General features: G+C 61.8%; 1 protein-coding gene across 4 annotated transcripts in view; it reads left to right on the top strand.

The window, feature by feature from the left end:
• The window catches only part of RPL38 (ribosomal protein L38), a 226944-nt gene extending 208202 nt beyond the window's left edge, over window positions 1–18742 (top strand). For 2 of the 4 annotated variants that reach the window (XM_066980136.1, XM_066980137.1), the window contains exons 2-5: window positions 16426–16457; window positions 16847–16907; window positions 18181–18303; window positions 18664–18742. In XM_066980136.1, coding sequence (XP_066836237.1) covers window positions 16455–16457; window positions 16847–16907; window positions 18181–18303; window positions 18664–18689 — 213 coding nt within the window. In that variant the 5' untranslated portion in view covers window positions 16426–16454 and the 3' untranslated portion in view covers window positions 18690–18742. The other 2 variants (XM_066980135.1, XM_066980138.1) reach the window with 2 other exon arrangements.
• The last annotated feature ends 373 nt before the right edge of the window (window positions 18743–19115 follow it).

Raw genomic sequence — 19115 nt, forward strand, 5'->3', positions numbered from 1 at the left:
GCTTTGAGGAGGTCTGGGAGCGTTTAACCTCCGTTTTCCTGGACAATTAACAAGGTTTATTTGGGGCACACAGCGAGAGGTGGCGGGCAGGCTCCGGGGCGGGCACAGCACCACGCAGCCGTCTGCCTGGCTGCCACGCTCGCTCCCCGCGTCTCCCTGGCTCCTATTGATGGTTTAATTTTCCTTGGGGTTGGGGGGAAGAAGAAAAGCACCAGATAATTGTAGCGGAATGGGATGATAAGTAATGTTTGGTATCCTTTTTACAACCGTTCCCCGGGGGCCCATTATGGTAATTTTTCTTCTATAACTGGCAAATTGTATAACAAGTCAGATGATAAACTAGCAAGCCAGGCAGAAATTTGCATTTTAATACAACTGTCTAAATCATTTCCCCACGCAGGGCCGGACAGGACACTTCAGCCATTTCTGCTGCGCGGGGTGGTGGCCGGGAGGGGCGAGGGGCGAGGGTTGGGGTCCCCCTGCTGCCCCCCGGGGTGCCCTGGCCACGGCCGCTGCTCGCCCCATGCCCAGGCTGAGCCGTTCCCTTCCTTCTTGTGCATTTCCCAGGTGTAAACCTCGGTGGGGAGGAAGAGCCAGGTCCCCGCTGCTCAGCTGCAACCCGCAGCCCTCCTGCCCCAAACCCGATACTGCTGGGGTGGGCCAGCAGTAACGGCTGGGTGTCAGCCCCAATGAGATCACGGGCAAACATGGGGTTCCCGCAGGTCCTGGGGGTCCCGCAGCCGCGGCCCCTTGTGTTCGTGGGGCTCAGGGGGGATTCAGCAGCCCCAGCTCCGCCGCCCGCTCCTTGCCTCCGTTGAAGAGCCGTTAGCAACCATTCAATAGCAACCTGATAGAGAAATGCCAGCCTCCCCTGACAGGTTTATAAATAGCTGCTTTGAGTCCAATTTGAAGTTTTGATTAAAAAGAACAGAGAAGAAAAAAAAAAAATAAGAAGGGGAAAATAAAAGCCAACGGGAAGCCGGCAGCCATCCTTCTGCAGCTGCTTCCCATCCCTCTCCCCCATCCCAATTCCCCATCCCTTTTCCCCACCTCTAACCTCATCCAGCCGCAGGGCACGGGCAGAGCCACCGCATCCCCAAGGTGCCGGTCCATTAAGGCAGGGACTTGTATCGGTCGCTGCTCCGAACAGGAAACCTAATTAAGATTTTATAAACACTCACCCGGCGCAGAAAACTGCCACCACATTAGCAAGGCAAATAGCACCCAAATTAAGTTATTTTCTTCCCTTGTTTTAGTCCAGTTTTTAATTAGGTGGCTGCTGAGATGTGGCACGGCCCCGTGTAATCACATCACTGTGATTTATTAGGGCCCTTCAGCGGAGTTACCGCCTGCTCCCTCCGCCCTCGGCATCGCCGGGTTCGGTTTGGGTCACCCGTGCCTCCTGGGGGAGCACAGCAGGAAGCGGGGGCATCCCTGTCCTCATCCCTGTCCCCATCCCATCCCATCCCATCCCATCCCATCCCATCCCATCCCCATCCCTGCAGTGCCTTGGGGTCCCCCTCCCGCCAGCCCCCCCCCCGCTGCGGCGCAGCCCCCTCTGGAGACCCCCCTCCCCAGGTGACCGCGGACGCTCCTCTGCTGGCAATCACAGCACTGCTACAAACAGTTTCATAAAAGGGGAAAAAAAAAAAAAAAGAAAAAAAACCCACAGGCCTGAATTGATTTTGTCTCTAAATTTTTAGCAATGGGGAATACATTTTTGAACAAAGCCTCGAGAATCGGTGTTTTCCCTGCGGAGATCCGGGCGCCGAGCCGCAGAGGCGTGATTGCATCCCCCTGCGTGGCGGCGGGAGACAGAGGGGGGGGGCAGCAGGACCCCGACCCCTTTGCTCTTCCCAGCCCCCAGCCTTCGCACGGGGCTGCACAGGATGGTGCTGCGCTCCTCTCGGCCACCACGGGCTGGGGCCGGTGATGGGGACAGGACAGGGGACAAGGCGGGGGAAAAGAAAAACCGAGGTGGCGTGGGGTGGGCGACACGGTGGGGGCGCAGCAGGCGCAGCCCCATTTTGGGACCAGCACACGGCCCATAACAGAGCCCCCAGATTTCTGTAACCCCCAAACCTTCTGGAAGCCAACAGCAAGGGCTGGGCCCCCCGGGGAAACGGGGCCGGTGGTGCCTTGTGCTTGGCTGCAGCTCAGCCCCTGAGACGAGAGCTCTCAGCCGCAGTGTGCCCACGCGTGGGGTGCTGCCGGGGAGGCTGGGGCCGCATCCTGCCCTCCCCCAGCAGCAGAGCGAGGCAGGATTCCTCCCTTCCCTTCGCAGCCTGCCCTGTGATTGATGGCACAGCTCAAACCCCAGCAACCCGCAGAGAGAACCCCGAGCAAACGCTGTCCTTTTCCTTCTGCTGTCCACAGGAAGAAGAAAGAGCAGGGAGCAACGGTGTCAGGGCGGGCAGGGGGCCAGGGCAAAGTGGACCCCTCGGTGGCCACGGATGGCAAGCGCGGGGCAAGGCAGGGACGCGGAGCCAAGTGTCCCCACGGTGCTGCGCTGCTGCCTCCCCATCACGCACACTGCTGTGTGCCGGCCCCCCAGGCACTGACCTCCTGCACCCGCCGTTCTCACCACGTTTTGAGGTCTCAGCTAATTTCTAATTTGGTTTCCCTGCCTCCGCCTGCACCATCGGTGAGGCTGCTGCAGGCTGCCAAGCCAGACCCAGGCATGTGAGCTCTGTGTCCTCACCAAGCCGCCCCGTCCTTGTCCCCGGCCCCGGCCCCATCCCGTTGGCCAAATCACACCCGGTGCAAAGTCCCAGCTCCAGGCAGCAGCGAGCAGCAGCGGCAGCAGCCGGAGCAGCGGGGTTTATTTCCTTCTCTGCCCAGCCGCAGCCTCCCCAGCGCCGGGGACGAACGTGCCCCGGGGCCAGCTCAGCGCTCCTGAGCAACCTGCTGCAGAGCGAGAGCACCGAGGGACAGGAAAGCGTGATCCTGGTGCTGGGGGCTGCGAATAACGGAAGAGGAATCCATAAGCAATTACATTCTAATTAATTAAGGATGATGGATAGAGGGGAGCGGGTGACTCCACGCAAATCGCACAAGCTGTAAAGGGCCGTGCTCCTGCCACCATCAAATTGATTTGCTGGTTTGGAGGAAAAAGGGAAAGAAGGAGAAAAGGAGCTTAAGGTTGTAACACTTGCAGCCCTGGAAGTGCCACCACGCTGCTGCAGGTCCCCTGCTGATGGGGACGTCCCGGCTGGGCGCTTACCCCTGCCCTGCACCAGCACCCAGCAGGGGCTGGGGTGCATGGTGGCACCGAGCCAGGGTGGCCGCGCAGCTGCGGCTGCTTCGGGGGCAGAGGGATTTGGCTTTGCAAACCTCAGCCCCCTGGTTCGTTTGCGAGCTCACGCACGAGCTCCTAATGATCTGGGCTCCGGCACGGCGCCTCGCGGAGCTGCCAGCGTCGCGGCTGCTGCTCAGCGTGACAGCCAGCGCTCGGCTGAGGGCTCTTCTGCGAGCCGGGGCTGCAATTAATTAGTGCTCTGTCTTATTAGCACCTTTATCTACTCGGTCCTGCACGCTGCTCCTGATGGGAGGCGACGTGACTCGTTCTGCGGGGGCCCCGTGCAGAGGTCGGTGTGCTGCCGGCCGTGGCTCTGCCCTGCTCCGGGGTCAGCAGCCTCAACCCTCCTCGCTCTGTGCATTGCAGATTGTGCACGGGTGTGCAAGTACACGTGCAAACACACGCACACACGTGCAAACACACACACACACGTGCTCTTCCCTGCCTGCCCTGCTCTCCTCCCCGCCACTCATCCCGCTCCCGAGCTGCTCCATCCCGAGGCAGCGGCGGTGCCGGCACGGCGTCCTCGGGAAGTGGCTATTGTTACATCGCCTTGGAGACTAATTAAGCCGAATATGAGAGCTGGAACACCTTGACTCGGGGAAGGTTAATGGCGCGAGCCTGTCTCGAGGAAGCTGGAGCTCAAGTCAACTCTGCAACATTAATTGTGGTATCGAGCAGCACGGCACGAGGGGCTCCGGAATCGCTCCTCGCCATTACGTTAATGGCGTTGCCGTGTCTATATTCTTAAAGTAATTGGCAGCTTTCTCTAGGTCTCGTCCTCCATTTACTTTCACAGGACATTAGAAGTCATTGTGTACAACAGCTCTGCAAACCCTGACTCACGCATTAAGTAGGACCGTGCAGAAAAGCAGACGATAATAAGGTGAGGGACAAAAGGAAGGGGCAGCGGCGGCGGCGGATGACATGGAGCCGCTTTCTTCGCCCCCCGCTTTGCTGTTGGGTGCTAAAGCAATGACACGCCCCCGCATCAGCCACGTCCCGCTAAGCTTCAGACACAAGCACGTTAACAAAATTAACTAAAAGTGCTCCGTTCGCTGGGAACTCACAGATTGTCTCACAGATTTTTCTCTCAGCCTCCTGCTCCTCACCAGCAGACACCCATCCCCGTGTCTTGCCTCCAAACCAGTGCCCTTGGGAAGGCAATAACCACAGGGCTGTGCTTATTAATGAAGCCCTGGCTTCATTAATAAGATAACGATGAGTCATTTAACTCCGAAATTCCAGAGGAGAGCAAACCACCTGCGTGCGCATTGGGTAATGATGGAGACGCTAACGAGACCTTTCTGAACTGGCTCCAATCAGAAGATGCAAGGCTGCACTCCCGAACTCGCTGCTGCTCGGAGGTGATATGTTGGACCTGCCCGGCAGAGCTGGCGTCCTGTGCCATGCCATGCCTCGCCTCACCATGCCATACCTCACCGTGCCATATCTCACCACGCCGTACCTCGCCGTGCCTCGCTGCGCCGTGCCGTATCGTGCCGTGCCGTGCTGTGCTGTGCCGGAGGGCTGCAGCCGCCGAGCTGCCCAGCAGGGAGCTGCACTGCTGGTTAGCATTCTCCCGAGGAGCCCAGCGGGTAATTACAGAGAAATTAAAAATGTAAGCAAAAGCAATTTTTCTTCCTCACAAGTCTGGGCAGAGACGTGTGACCCGGTGCTTACGGAGACGATGGAGCCAAGCTTGCAGCTGGCACGCGGACTGGAAAGCGCTGGGTGCTGCATGCAGGCTGCACCCCACAGCCCTGCACCCCGGCATCCATGGAGGGGTGCTGGGGCTGCACGCCTCCATCCTCAGCCTCCTCTTCCTCTGCCGCTCAGAGCCATCGGACCCTCTCCCCCCATGGTGGCACCGAGCAGGCTTCAGAGAGCAGCCAAAGAAGCAAGGTCCTGGTGCAAAAGGCATGCTCGGTGCTCTGAGTTCGTTCCCTTTTCTGGCTCTTAGGAGCCTGGGGAAGGAGAAGAGTTGTTTAAGAAAAAGTATATTTTACCAGAATTGCCAGCATCCCTTTAATTAAGCGATAAAATGAGTTAGAGCGTGAGGAACTGCGCGCTAATTCATCCTGAAGACTTTGGGCACTGGGCCAGGAGGATCCTCTTACTGCAGTGATAAAATTTCATTAAAAAATGTTTAATTTTTTTTTTTTTAACACTTGTTAATTTAACAAAGAGACTAAAAAGTTATGAGCAGCGAAAGTAATCTTCTATGAATTTCCCGCCTGGTGAGCCCAGCACCGCTCGCTGCCCGTGTTCCCTCCAGCTGCGGGGAAACCCACACTGTGCTTGAGCCACTACTTTCCTTTCCCATTCCTATGTTTTAACCCAAAATTATTTTATCACCCACTGAAGAAAAAAAAAAAAAAAAGAAGAAGAAGAAAGTGCCTAAGTACTCGTTTATTAACAGCTATAAGTATCATTAGGCAGAGAGATGTGGTAAAATATAGATTACACCGGGAAGAACTGGGGATCCAAGTGCCATTTTTCCTGTTCAGCATGTCATTACGCATCCCGTCGTGGCATATCACAGCGATGATTAGTAGCATCAAATGACTTCTGAAAAATGATTATGTGCCATTAAAAACATTAGTCTGTCTGAAACCAGCACAAACAAATGGCCGTGCCGGGGATGAGTCATTAGCTCCGGGGCCCGGGATGTGACGGGAATCCCGGAGCCGCGCGGGTGCCACCGGTGGGTGCCGCGGCTCGGCGCACCGGGGAGCAGGAGGCGCCTCCTCCGCGTACCCCCCTTTTTGCTGCTGCTGCTGCTGACTCCTCTCCCCCGAGGTCCCAGCCGTGGGGCACCTCTGAGGTGTGCCCAGCTGCCTCCTCGCCTTGGTACGGACCTGCCTGCGTGCCCGGTGGCGTCGGCTCCGCCACCCCAACGCTCTGCTCCCAGACATCACACCAGCCCCATGGCCCAAGTGCATCACCCCAGCCCCATCATCCCAGCTCATTGCCCTGGAGCCATCTCCCCAGCCCATCCACGCCATCATCCCAGCCCCATCACCCTGACCCCATCCGTAACCCCAGCCCCATCACCCTGACCCCATAACCCCAGCCCCATAACCCCAGCCCCATCACCCTGACTCCATCCATAATCCCAGCCCCATAACCCCAACCCCATAACCCCAGCCCCACCACCTTGATCCCATCCATAACCCCAGCCCCATAACCCCAACCCCATCACCCTGACCCTATAACCCCAGCCCCATCACCCCAGCCCCATAACCCCAGCCCCCATCACCCTTCCCTGCCCTCCCTGCCCTACAGCCGTGCCCACGCCGCGCCAGCCCGCTGCCGGCACTTCGCTCCCTGCTGTTTCCACTTTAAGAGGACATAAATCCAGTTAGTATGTCCAAAGGAGAAAAATCAAAATGTCACATCTGTGGAGACGGTTCAATTGAAGGGGTATTGATTGTCACAGAGAATATTCTCACTTTATTCACCTACTTAGTCCCTTCCCCTAGGCACATATGAATTCATCAAACATTGTCACACCACATAATAATACTTGTTCCCGGGTGTTGTTGCAGCGGCTCAGGCTTTGTCCTGCCTTCCTGGGCGAGCGGGAATTCAGGGAAGAAAAGCTTTGCTGGCAGAAAGAGCGCGGGGAGGCACCAGGGTGCGAGTTAACCCCCTTGGGCCCTCGGGAGCTGGTGGGAAACGCGCGGGCAAGGAGGGCTCAGAGCTGGTGCTGCTCCACTGCCAGGCCTTGGGGGCTTCGGGGGGAGGTGTGGCAATAAGTCGGGGGGAGAAAAGACATTTTCCCTTTGTTTGCAGCCGTTTACTGCCACGGCTTCACCGCCTCGTGTGGCCCTGGAGCTGCGGGAGCCAGGCAGAACGGGGCTGCAGGGCTGCTGCCTGCTCTGGGAGCAGGAACGGCGCAGCCAAGGAGAAAACGCGACCGCGAAGGGCGATGCTGCTGCCGGGAGCTGGCTCTGCCCAGGTCAAGCGTTCCTGCTAATTACAGCTCCCAATTAAGAAAGGCTGGCCCAGGTGCTGTGGCTCGGGGACATAACCTCCAAAGGGCTGGGGCTGGCTGCCGGGGCAAGGAGCAGGCAGGGTGCTGGTGCGCGGCCCAGGACCCAGGCAGAGGGGCTGGGCTGTGCCGGCACGCTGCTCCGGGGATGTGGCACGCTCCCTGAAGGCCGGTGGCTCGTGGGGACGTCCCAAGCCGTGTGGCTGTCCCCAGGCATGCAGCTCCTCTGCGCACGCTGCCTGCGTGGCCCCGCGCAGCTCCGTCCCCGGGTGGTGGCAGCCCCCAGCCGTCACCTCCCGCTTCAAATAAATTGGGAGCACGAGCCAGTGTTTCTGATCCACATTAGCTTCATATTATTTGTGCGTTAATCTGATTCAGCGCGATGATTTAATCTGTTAATGGCCCCTGATTGGATCTGCTCCTCGCTGGCTTGATATCCTTTAGCTGTTTGCACCCAGTCGTCTGATTTATCCGCGCGCCTTTTGGTAGCTCGGGGTCGGGTTCGCAGCTCTGGGCACGGCGCTGGGGCCGTGGATGGGTGACAGTGAGGAGGAGGAGGCAGCAGTGGGCACGCAGCAGCCTGGAGCCGGGTCCTTGCCTGGCGGAAAGCCCTGGGGCTGCCCCAGCCTGGGGACACGGAGAGGAACGGGGACAGGGTGCACAAACCGGGCAGGTCCCAACCCCGTCACCCCCTGACCGCAGGGCACTGCGGTGCCGCCGGCCGTGGGACAGAGCCGTGCCCTGGGACGAGGGCCTGGAGGGGTGCACGGGGCCACGGCCCGGCAGCAGGGACAGCAGCCCCCTCGTGCCCAGGCAGGGCTCACTGGGCTCTCTGGGTGGTTTGTGTCACCTCTGATTTCCATTTCGTAACCAGGATTACGCCGCGAGTGCAGCCTGCCAGGGGCGGTGGAGTTGGGACTGGAAATCTTCGCGATCCTCTCAGTTCCCCCAGTGCTGGGTGGGGGATTCCTTCCCCGAGCTCTCAGAGGTGGGGAGCCCGGTGCTGAGCAGGGCTGGGGACCCCCTGAGGGAGGGAAGGAGGTGGGGGCACGGCAGGGACGGAAACCTCTCCTGCAGAGCCCCGCACCTCCGCCGAGAGCCCTGGGCGAGGGGCGCAGGGGCCGGTGTCCCCCCCCCCCCCGCGGCAGCAGCAGCAGCACGGTGCCGGGTGCTGCTCGTCCCGGCCGAGAGGCGCCCGCCGTGACATTGCCATTCCTCCCCCGCCGCCAGACCTCCCCCTTCCCGGCGGCCGGGCTGATTTATGGCCCTGCGCGGAGGCAATCAAGGCCCCGGCCTCCTCCGAGGATGACGCCGCGTCTCCTCCGCTGCATCCTGACCGGGAGCGCGCGGCCGCATGCCAATGCGGGATGGGGACATGGGGACATGGGGACATGGGGACACGGGGACACGGGGACATGGGGACGCTGCGGGGGGCACGGCGGGGTCCAGGCAGGGAGGACGGACACCGGGTCTCTGCTCTGCTCTGCTCCGCTGCAGGCTGTGCTCCTGCTAATGGGGACGTGGTGCCGGTTTGGAGGACGCGCGGAGCGGCACGGAACCATAACGGGGCCGTGACAAATGCTGTCCCTCCCGCAGGGAGCCCATCCGTCCCCGAGCTGCTATGGGGCTGCGTGGGCACCCTCAGCCCCAGCCGATAAATGGGGGTGGTTGTGAGGCTGGGATGGGGACAAGGGTTCAGGGCTGAAATAGGGAGGACAAGCTCTGCAAGAGCAATTGGCTCAGCACAGGCAGGGCAGGAGCCGGTCTGGGAGAGGGGAAGGGGCTGGGGCTGGGGCACCGCACCTTGCACTGGTGGCAATGGGGCTGGGCTGGGTCTGCACACCCGCCCCAGGTCCCCACGCTGCGTCCCCTCCGTCCCCAGGTGCGCCCACGGGGTCCTGCCCGAGGAGGAAACTTGCTCCCCTCCAGGCTGGAGCCATCCGGATGCGAAGCCACCATCCCCGCCGGCCGAACACGGCAGCAAGGAGACACCCACGGCAAGCGCGGGGACTTGTCACCGCTTCCCGGGAACAAACCGAACACGAGGAGGCTCCGCGTTCCCCTCCGGAGAGCCCCGGGCGCCCTGCGCTCCCTGGCCTTGATCCCGCCACCGCCGAGCCTGGAATCGTAATTACCCGCGCTCGTCTGGCCTCTGCTCTCGCTCCTCTCGCCTGACTTGAAATGATTTTTGGAGGCAGTTGGTGGCGAGGGAGTACAGCTGCCGCTAAGTTATCCAAACGATTTATCTTAAGATTCATACAGAATTCATTGTGCAGGGAGCCTGGGCAATGTCGGCTTTTAATATTCATGCGGATTTGGAGGCAGTGTTAATCACGGGGTCTGACAATTTGCACTTCCCTTAATTGTCCGTGCAGCAGCCCTGCCCGGCCGCCAGCCCTTGTCCCCGCCACGCTCGGGGACGTGTGTGCAAGGTCCCCGGGCAGTGCTGGTTGTTGCACGGTCACGGCAGGCAGCGGGAGGACGGGTCACCGGGGGCGCCCCACGCTGGGCAGGGCAGCAGAGCGCTCAGCCACGTCCTGCACACGTGTGTGCAACGCTGCGGGGACAGGATTGTGCAGCGAGCGGCTGACACGAGGGCCCTGCACGCTCGTGTGCATCAGCAGCGATGCACAATCCAGCGCGGAGGGGTCCGATCCTGCTGCAGCCCCGGCTGTTGGGTGCACCCCCGGGTGCTGGTTGGGGCCCCTCGCCGCCGTCCCCGCGGCGGTGTTACCTGTCACCGCTGTCACTCCGCTCCCACCCAGCCAGCTGCCACCGAGCGGGGACAGAATAACAATGAGGGACGCGGAGGGAGGCTCGCGGGTGGCCCCTTCTTGAGGAGCCACACAGCAGCACCCACAGGGACAACGTGCACCCCGTGCCGGGACCTGGAGCACAGCTCCCCCTGCACCACGTCACCAAGGTGCTGGGACCCCCGCGGCTCGTCACAGCCGGCGAGGTGCCACGGAGCTGTCACCAGCAGCTGGTCCCCCCAGCAGGACCCCCTCCAGTGATGCTGCCGTGGCCGTGGGGACAAACCTGGGGCCGCCTCCATCCCCTGCAGGACCCCAGGACCCCGCCACCCGCCGCAGCCCCACAAGAAGCTCCCAGTTTTTGCTTGCCGTGCAGCCAAAGCTCGGCTGAGCCGGGGCCGCGGCGTGGGGCTGGGCGGGTTCTCAGCCGTCCTCGCGCTGTAATTGTCCTAATTAGATCTACATGTTTTGATGAAGGTTTCACAAGAAAAAAAAAAAAAAGGGGGAAGGCAGGAGGAGATAATCGAATCGCAGATGACATTCCCATCACCCAATCTCTCCGCACAGCCTCTGCTGCAGCCGAGTCTGAAAATTATGCATAAGGGGGGGGGGGGGAGGAAAATTACCATAATCTTCCTCTGCAGGATGACACCAAATTTGACTTGAGCTGCGCGGGGTGGCGGGGAGCCAGGCAGGCACCGCAGCTGCTCTGCCCTTGCCCCGACGGTGCCACCACTGGTGCCACCACCGGTGCCACCTGCCTGTGTCCCCCGGCTGCCAGCCCGCCCCGAGGTCCCAGCCTGGGACTTGTGGGGCTGCCACCACCCCAGACAGTACCGATGGGATGGGGGCACCCCCATAGCGTTGTGGGACCCCCGGGTGAGTGGGGCTGGCGTGCGCACAGCCAGGACACCGAGCTGTGACTCCACGTGTGTCACCACACGCTGGTACAAGGCCACCAGGCAATGCCACCTCCTGCAGCAGGGGCGATGCCGGGCAGCAGCAGGGCTCCACGCGGCCCTGGCCCCGCTCACACCGGCACCACCGGCTTCTCCTGGGACTCGCGGGGGTGCTGGCAAGCGAGCGAGGCTGCTCCGGCTCCGCCAGCCCCGTCTCCAAGCAGCCGCTGCGGGAAATGGCACAGCAGAGCCATCACAGCTTGGCGAACGGCTGAACTTCAGGGGCGTCAGATGGAAAAGGGGGGGGCACTCCCTGCCTGCTGCTGTCTCCCCTTGCCCAATTTCCCCCCTTGTCCCAGTCTCCCCTTGCCCTGCCTCCCCGTAGCTCGGAGCGAGGCCAGCCTCCCCGAGCAGGCCTCCGGGCGCACGCAGCGGGCTGTGGGCGCACGTCAGCCCTCGCCAGGCACCAGCAACGCCGCCTCCTGCACCGGCGTGGCCAAAACTCGGGGCGCGGCGCTGCAGGGGGACGATGGAGACCCCCCCCCTAATCCCAGCATCGCCCCCAGGATGCCGCCTGCCCCTCTGTGCTCGCACCAGGGCCGGTCCCTGCGTCACCACCACGGCCAAACCTCGCCCCCACCTCCCTCCAAGGGACCCCTGCGGACCCCCAGGCTCTGTGCTCCCCCCCCCCAAGCCCCGCTGGGACCGGAGCAGCTCGTGACACCGGTGGCCAGGCCCTGCACCAGCCGGCCTGGGGCGCAGCGTGGGCCGAGCATCGCCTGCCACAGGCAGGATCCGGCCCCCCGCCTGGCCCTAATTCAGAAAAATATTCCGGCGCTTCAAACGGCTCCCGATGCCTGCGGGAAAACTTTCAGCCGCCTTCGTTCTCCTTTTATCGTGCGGAGGAAAGGCTCCCGCTCCGGTGACACTTGCGGTTCCGCTGGAGAATACAAGCCAGGGCAGTTTTTGTCCTCCCCGCACAATTTTCCTCCCCAAATTTTCTCTCTCTTTCAGGTCATTTGCATGAAAACGGGCTCTTTTGTTTCTTAGGATTTTCATCTGCCTCTGCTGCCTCTTCCCCACCTAGAGCCTGAGCCTGCCTTTGTCCTCGGCAAATAAAGAACAAAAGGGGAAGAGACAGAGAAAATATGATCTCGCCTCCAAATGGGCTTTTTTTTTCCCCAAGTCGTCCATGAAGCTTCAGATGCTCTTTAAGAACCCGGCTGATGAATGACGGGGCATGGGAGCTGCCATTAGGACAGAATTGATCGGCTCTCAGCAGCGTGCTGCCAGGGCCCTGCGCTTCAAGAAACAAGAAAGGAAGAAAGAATGGGAATGAAGGGGAAAAAAAAGAAAGAAAATACCGGGTGATTGGGAATAGTTTTCGGTCCCTGATAATAATAAACGCATTCAGCAAATTGCACTCTCACTTCCGAGCAGGTAATCGTGATGCAAGGCCTTTCTCCTCCGCACCGGGGGGAGGAAACTCGAGTAAACAGGGGGAAAAAATCAATTTCTGCCGCAGTTTGTTCCCTGAATGGGGGAATCTCCCTCCAACCTCTCCTTTCATGTCTCCTATTAGCTCTGCCAGGCTCCCACCTCAGCCACGGCGCTGCCTTGCAGGAGAAACACATTTGCACAGCAAAGCAGAGCCCAGGACTGGGAAGAACAAAACCAGGGCTGCGTGGGAGATGGCTGTGCTGGGGCAGCGCCTCCACACCCGGCTGCAGGGGGGCACGGGGGGGCAGGGGGGGCACAGCAGCCAGGCTGCTCGGTGCTGGATCCAGCCCCAGCTCCGTGGCTGGGGCTTGCAGACCCCAGCCAGGCACATCCCAGCCTTGCACGTCTCAGCTGTGCACACCTCGAGCTTGCACAGCTCGCCGTGCACGTCTTGGCCGTGCACGTCTCGGCCGCACGCGTCTCAGCACAGCACAGCTCAGGCTTGCACACTTCAGCCGTGCACACCTCCGGCACGCTCCCCTGGGACCAACTGCAGCCGGGGGCACCGTGCCCTGGGGCTCCGCAGCTGCAAGATGCGGATGCAGGTGTGGATGTGGATGTGGGTGCAGATGTGGATACGGATTTGGATGCACAGCAGGCTCCCCCTGGCAGCGTGCACCCCACCGCCTGCACGCAGCAGGGATGGAAGAGGAGGAGGTGCTCTGCTGCCAGCAGGATGCTTGGAGCTGGGGGCGCAGGATCAGGCCCTGGGGACCAGCAGTGACACCGAGAGTGGCTGCAGGGACACCCGGGACCACAGCGAGCACCGGTGCACAGGCAGGACAGCCCCACGGCTCGGGGCTCGCCAAGCGGCAGCCTCCCTGCCCGCACGGCAGCTCCGGGAAAAAATGGTTTGCAGCTACATTAAGGATAGCGTAATTATGCCTAATAAAAATACGGCCGCCCTTGTGTGAGTAAACACGGCTTTGACGGAGCACCCTGCCACAAGCAGCTCCCCGGCACGCGCAGCGAGCTGGCGGGCGCCCAAGGAGCGGCGACGGCTCCGGCACTGCCGGAGGGAGCCCGCGGCGGAGGATCCTCGGCGGCTGCTTGACTTCGAATCAGCCCTCTGAAAAGGAGGGGGGAGAGACAAATCACTTCTGCCGTTCATTTTTTTATTTTTTTTTTTCCTTGTTGCTTGTTATTTCCCCTCCCTCGCCCCAAGCCCTCCTCGCTGCTGCCGCCGATAAGGCGATAGGATCTAATCGCCGGGTGGCACGCGCGGCTCGCCGGCTGCCAGCGCCGCGCTGCAGCCGCCTGCTGCGCATCAAACGCCGCGTGATCGGCGGCGGGGTGGCCGCCACGTCCCCGCCGTCCCCAAGGGCACGGGGACACGGTGCTGGGGACGATTCCCCCCGCAGCACCCGTGGGCAGGCAGCGTCTGGGGAGGGGGAGACGGGGGCACTGGGTGTCAGCAGGGGGGCTGGGGGCCTGATCCTGCACCCTGGGCTTCCTACGCCCGCATCGCCAGAGCGTCCTGGAGCTGGTGGTGGAGGAGGAGGAGGAGGAGGAGGAGGAGGAGGGGGAGGAGGAAGGCTGCTGGGAGAGCTGCTCCCCGAACCCCGCACCACGCGGTGCCCCCGGGCTGCGGCAGCTCGCGAGTGCTGGGTTAAACGCGCCGTGCTCTCAGCACCACTCCTCCCCAGCAGAACCAGAACGAGTTTTTAATATAAAACTGGTAGCCAGAGGGTGAATTAAGGATGCTAATTGAATTTCATTACGTGGAGGAGCCGAGGCCGGTGGGAGACGGGGAGGAAGCGCATTTGATGTGTTTTAAAAGCTGCAGTTTCAGAATGTGGCGGTTCTTTTTTATTTTTTTTTTATTTTTTTAATTTAAGGCGGTCATGAAAAGATCCCATCTTTGAGGAGCTAACGACTCTCATGAATTATTTCTGTTGATTCATACGCCCACTCTGCCTTTAAATAATATTAATAAAGTAAAAGCGAACCCGTTCCCAGGCGGGAGCGGGAACGCCTTGCTGGGCAGGCACAGGGACTATGGGACGAGGGAGATTGTGGCAGCGAGGCCACGCTGCGTTTTGGGCCAAAACCTGGCGATTTTGGAGGCCGGGGCAGGACCAGATCCTGCCCCGGTCACAGCGCCAGCGCTCAGCATCGCGGTCGTACGGGCGCCTTCTGAGCCGTTGTGGTTTTATTGCCATGCCGAGGAGCTGGCTTAATTCTCTGCTGTCTTTCTTCCGCGCTGTTGATTTACGCTGCCAGTGTTTTAATTACACAACTCAGCACTCCTTAAAACATGAAAAACTGCCCAACTTTTGAAGCAATTAAGGAGCAGCAGAGTAGATCAGCCGGTCGGAGATGAGATAAGTAAATCAAACAATTAAAAAACTCGTTTGGGCTGGGGGCGCCCCACCCGGAGGGCACCCACGGGAGCCCCCCAAGAAACCTCGTCCCCATCCTGGAGGGACCAGGGGGCTACGGGGGGGCACGGCCGCTCCCCGGTGCCGGGAAGGGTTTTCCTAATTGAGGTGATGGTGGTGACTGGGGGGGGTGGGGGGGCTGGGGCAGGGCAGGAGGCTCAGCACAGACACCCAGGGCTGCAGACACGTGTGTGCACATGTGTGTGCATGGGACGTTGTGTGGGTGTGCAAGTATGTGCTGCTTGGGGTGAGCAGTGGAGGAGGATGTGCAATGGGTGGGGGTGTGCGATGGAGAGGGGTGTGAAAGGGATGGGGTGTGCAAGGGATGGGAATGTGCAATGGATGGGGTTGTGCAATGGATGGGGTTGTGCAAGGGACAAGGATGTGCAACGGGCAGGGATGTGCAAGGGATGGGGTGTGTGCAATGGGCAGGGATGGATGCAACGGATGGGGATGTGCAAGGGACGGGGTGTGCAAGGGATGGGGACGTGCAAGGGGCAGGGATGTGCAGCGGGCAGGGATGTGCAAGGGATGGGGTGCGTGCAATGGACAGGGTGTGCAACAGACAGGGGTGTGCAGTGGATGGGGGTGTGCAACGGACAGGGACGTGCAATGGGCAGAGACGTGCAATGGGCACGGACGTGCAATGGACAGGGGTGTGCAACGGGCAGGGACAGATGTAACGGACGGGGACGTGCAAGGAAAGGGGTGTGCAACGGATGGGGTGTGCAAGGGACGGGGATAAAGCAGCCACTGAGCCCCCCTCGGGCTGCAGGAGGATTCCCTCCTGGTTAAAGGGGGTGTTTTGGAGCCCCCCCCCCCCTTATCCCGTCCCTCCGGGCACCCACGGGTGCCCCCCCCCCGGTGCTCGTGCACACTCGTGTGAGCTCACACGTGCTCGCTGTGCCCTGGGGGTGCCCGCAGCTGCGGGGCCGCAGCCCCGGGGGCAAAGCAACCCGAGCCCGCCGGGCCCTAAAGCACAGCAGGGATTTGGGGCGGTTTGGGTTATTTTGGGGCGGTTTGGGGTTTTTTCGGGGGTGTTTTTTTTTTTTCAGCGTGGCTCCGGCTCTCTCTGGTGGCCAAGCGGCTGCACTGCACCCAGCCCACGGACAGCGGGGCCACGGCGCAGCACCGGAGGTCTCGGGGGGGGGGGGGGGGTCACGGAGCCCCCCCAAACCCCGACCCCAAACCTCGACCCCCGGTACCGGGCCGGGCCGGGCCGCGCCCGTCGCGCTCACGGCCCCGCGCGTCCCCGACGCTTTTTGTCCCTCGGCCCGCTCCGTAGCGGCGCTGCGAGGGGCGGGGCCAGCCGGGGGGTGAAGGCCCGGATGCGGAAGTGCTCGCTTCTTTCTGCCCACAGGCCGCAGGTGTGAGTGGTGGTGGGGGGGGCTGCGGGATCCGCCGCCATCCGCGGCTGCGCGGGGCCGGGGGGCGCCGGGGCGCTGCAGGGTGGAAGGGGAGGGTGCGGGTGGTCCGATGGCGGGCGGGGGGCGCGGGGCGGGCGGGGGGGGCGGGCGATGGAGGCGGCGGTTGGGGGGGGGGGGGGGGGGGGGGGGTTTGGATGCGCGGCCGCCATCTTGGTTTGTGTCTGCCGTAGGTTGGAGCCAGCCGACCCGGCCCGGAGCCATGGTGAGGGGGCGAGGGGGGTCGGGGGGCTTCGTCCTCTTTCTCTGAGGGCTCCTCTCGGTCCGTGGGGGGGCAGAGGGGGCGCAGGGTGGGGGTCGGGGGGCGCCTTCTCTCCCTGGGGCTGGGGCTGCGCTGTCCTGGGGGGGGAACCGGGGGTGGGGGAGGTTGGGGGGGTCCCTGGGTGCGGGGGGAGGCCTGCAGTGAGGGGTGATGCTGCTCTGGGGTGGGGGGCACAGCCACAGCCCCCCCAGGTGGGTGTCCTGGGCTTTGGGGGAGTTCCTCTGGGGGGTTTGGATGGACCCTGATCCCCAGTGAGCTGGGGATGGGGGGTGGGTGCTGTGGTCAGGGCACAAGCTGTCGTCCGCGTGCTGAGTTTGTGCTTCGCATTTCAGCCTCGCAAGATTGAGGAGATCAAGGACTTCCTGCTGACAGCCAGGAGGAAGGACGCCAAGTGTGAGTGGCTCTTGGGGGGGGGAGCGGGGCGGGTTGTGCCCCCCGAGCCTGGGGTGCTCCTGGGCGTGGAAGTGCCGAGGGGCTCCCGGTGCCGGGGTTTGGCCGGGTGCGTTGTCAGTGACGATTGGAGCAGTTTACGCTGAGCAGAGCCGTCCTGGTGGCCGCAGGGGGCTGTGATGTAACCCCGCAGGTGAGCTGTGTCACCGGGCTTGCTGCTCGCTCAGCTGCATTTCTTCCACTGCTCCTCAGCGTGGGTGCTTCTGCCAAACCCCACTGCAGCTGCTGGGAAACTATTTGCAAATATTACCCTGTCTGCGGCTCGCTGTAGCGTTTGAAAAGCTACGAGGTGTCAGACGCCGCGGAGTTTCAACAATGACGAGCGAATCGTGCTTAAACTTGAGTTTTCTTTTGTTGCGAACACAAAGACCATTATAACTGGAAAAAACTTGAAGCGCCTTGTCTGGGTATTTTACAAAGTGTGAAGAGTTTTCCCTGTTTGGATTTAGCTGTCAGGGGGAAGTGGCGCTTTAATTCTGGAAATGTTTTGTTAGCTCGGCGGTGTGGGCGAGGAGGGGACAGCTCCGTGCCGAGGCGCTATTATGGCTGGTGACAGCCACTGACAAAGCGTTCCAGCGCTCCTCGGCGTGCTCCGGATCCTGCAGCAGCTCTGCTCCCTGTAAGGCTGAGCCCTGCAGCGGGAAGGGAGAGGCGCAGCCCGTAGCTCTGAGCAGGCTGCTGGGATGAACTGGCCCTGGACAGCCATAAAGGAGATGGAAAGTGCCGGCTGCAGCCTCGCGGAGCCCAGAAGATGCGCTGCAGGAGCCCGGTGCTGCTCCTCAGGCACGAAAGGTTACAGGAGTAAATAAGCCCGGCGTGCGCTGTCATGCTCCGCTGGAAATTTGTGACACGATCAATTTCTGACGCTGCCGGTCGTAAACTTCCCCCACGAAGCAGAAAGGGCTCAGCAATAAAGCCGTTCGCCTTGGGAAGCCTCTGGGGCGGCTGCGGTGGTGGGCTGAGCCCTGGGGCTGCTCATGACTGCTGTCGCGGTGCGGGCGAAGTTCCTCGGGTTGGGTTTTGCTCCGTGCAGGTGGGGCTGCCGTTGTGTTCCCTGCCGGGGGGGAAACGGGGGAGAAGTTGGAGCGGGGTGCGTAGGGTTTGATCTACAGAAAACGCTTCTCTCCAGGCGTGGTTTGTAAAACGGAATAAAGAAAGGTCTCGGGAGCGGGCGGGGGTTGCCGCTGTCCCACTCACCCATTCCCCAACCCTGCAGCCGTCAAGATCAAGAAGAACAAGGACAATGTGAAGTTCAAGGTGCGCTGCAGCCGGTACCTGTACACGCTGGTCATCACGGACAAGGAGAAGGCCGAGAAGCTGAAGCAGTCCCTGCCCCCAGGTACCCACCGGTGGGGGGGGTTCTGACGGGGGCTCCCCGGGGCCAGACAAATCCCGGGCGCTTCCGTGCGTGGCGAGGAGGCGCTGGTTTTGTGCTCAGAACTGGTGCCGCGGGCTGCTGCCTGCCCGAGCAAGTGCTGCTGGTGCTGCTCTAACTTCAGGTGTCGATGCAGTTGGTGCTGGGGGAGCCACAGGGCTCCGAGCACCCCTCCCACCACCGCAGCCCGTGCAGGGAGAGCCGCCCCCCAGGTGCTGTGCAGCCCCCGCTGTCCCCTGACCAGTGCAGACGCCTCTCTCCCCGCCAGGCAGGGCAACGAGCGGGTCCTTCAACCCCGTTCAATCCTCTTTCTCTCCTTCCTAGGTTTGGCCGTCAAGGAGCTGAAATGAACCGTTCCTGTCTAGATTTCTCCACGTTTGTTACAATAAAAATCTAAACTGTTCCGAGGCGTCAGGCTTGTCCTTTCCGAAAAGCCGTGCTGGAGCCGTTTCGTGTCCCTCTGGCCGCTCCGGGAGGGGCGGTTTCCTCCCCGTGTGGCCGGGAGCGGCTTCCCCAGCGCGCCAGCTCGCCGTCAGGCGGCTCGGGAGCCGGATTGGGTCCGTGCCCCAGCGGGGGGCACCCCCGGGGGGCTGGGACAGCTGCTCCGCCCGCGCGGAAGGTTTTGTCAGCGGCCGTGCGGTCCCACCGCACCTCTGGGCCTTGGGCCTGCTCAGCGCGGCTGCTCGGCTGAAGTTAGAGCCCGGTGAGCCCCCCCGGGGGGGCCGCGGGGCTGCTCGGGGGTCCCGGGGCTGGCAAAGGGGGAAAGCGTCTGTGTA

This window comes from Anser cygnoides, chromosome 19 (assembly GCF_040182565.1).
Source record: "Anser cygnoides isolate HZ-2024a breed goose chromosome 19, Taihu_goose_T2T_genome, whole genome shotgun sequence".
In the NCBI taxonomy this organism is placed as follows: Eukaryota; Metazoa; Chordata; class Aves; order Anseriformes; family Anatidae; genus Anser; species Anser cygnoides.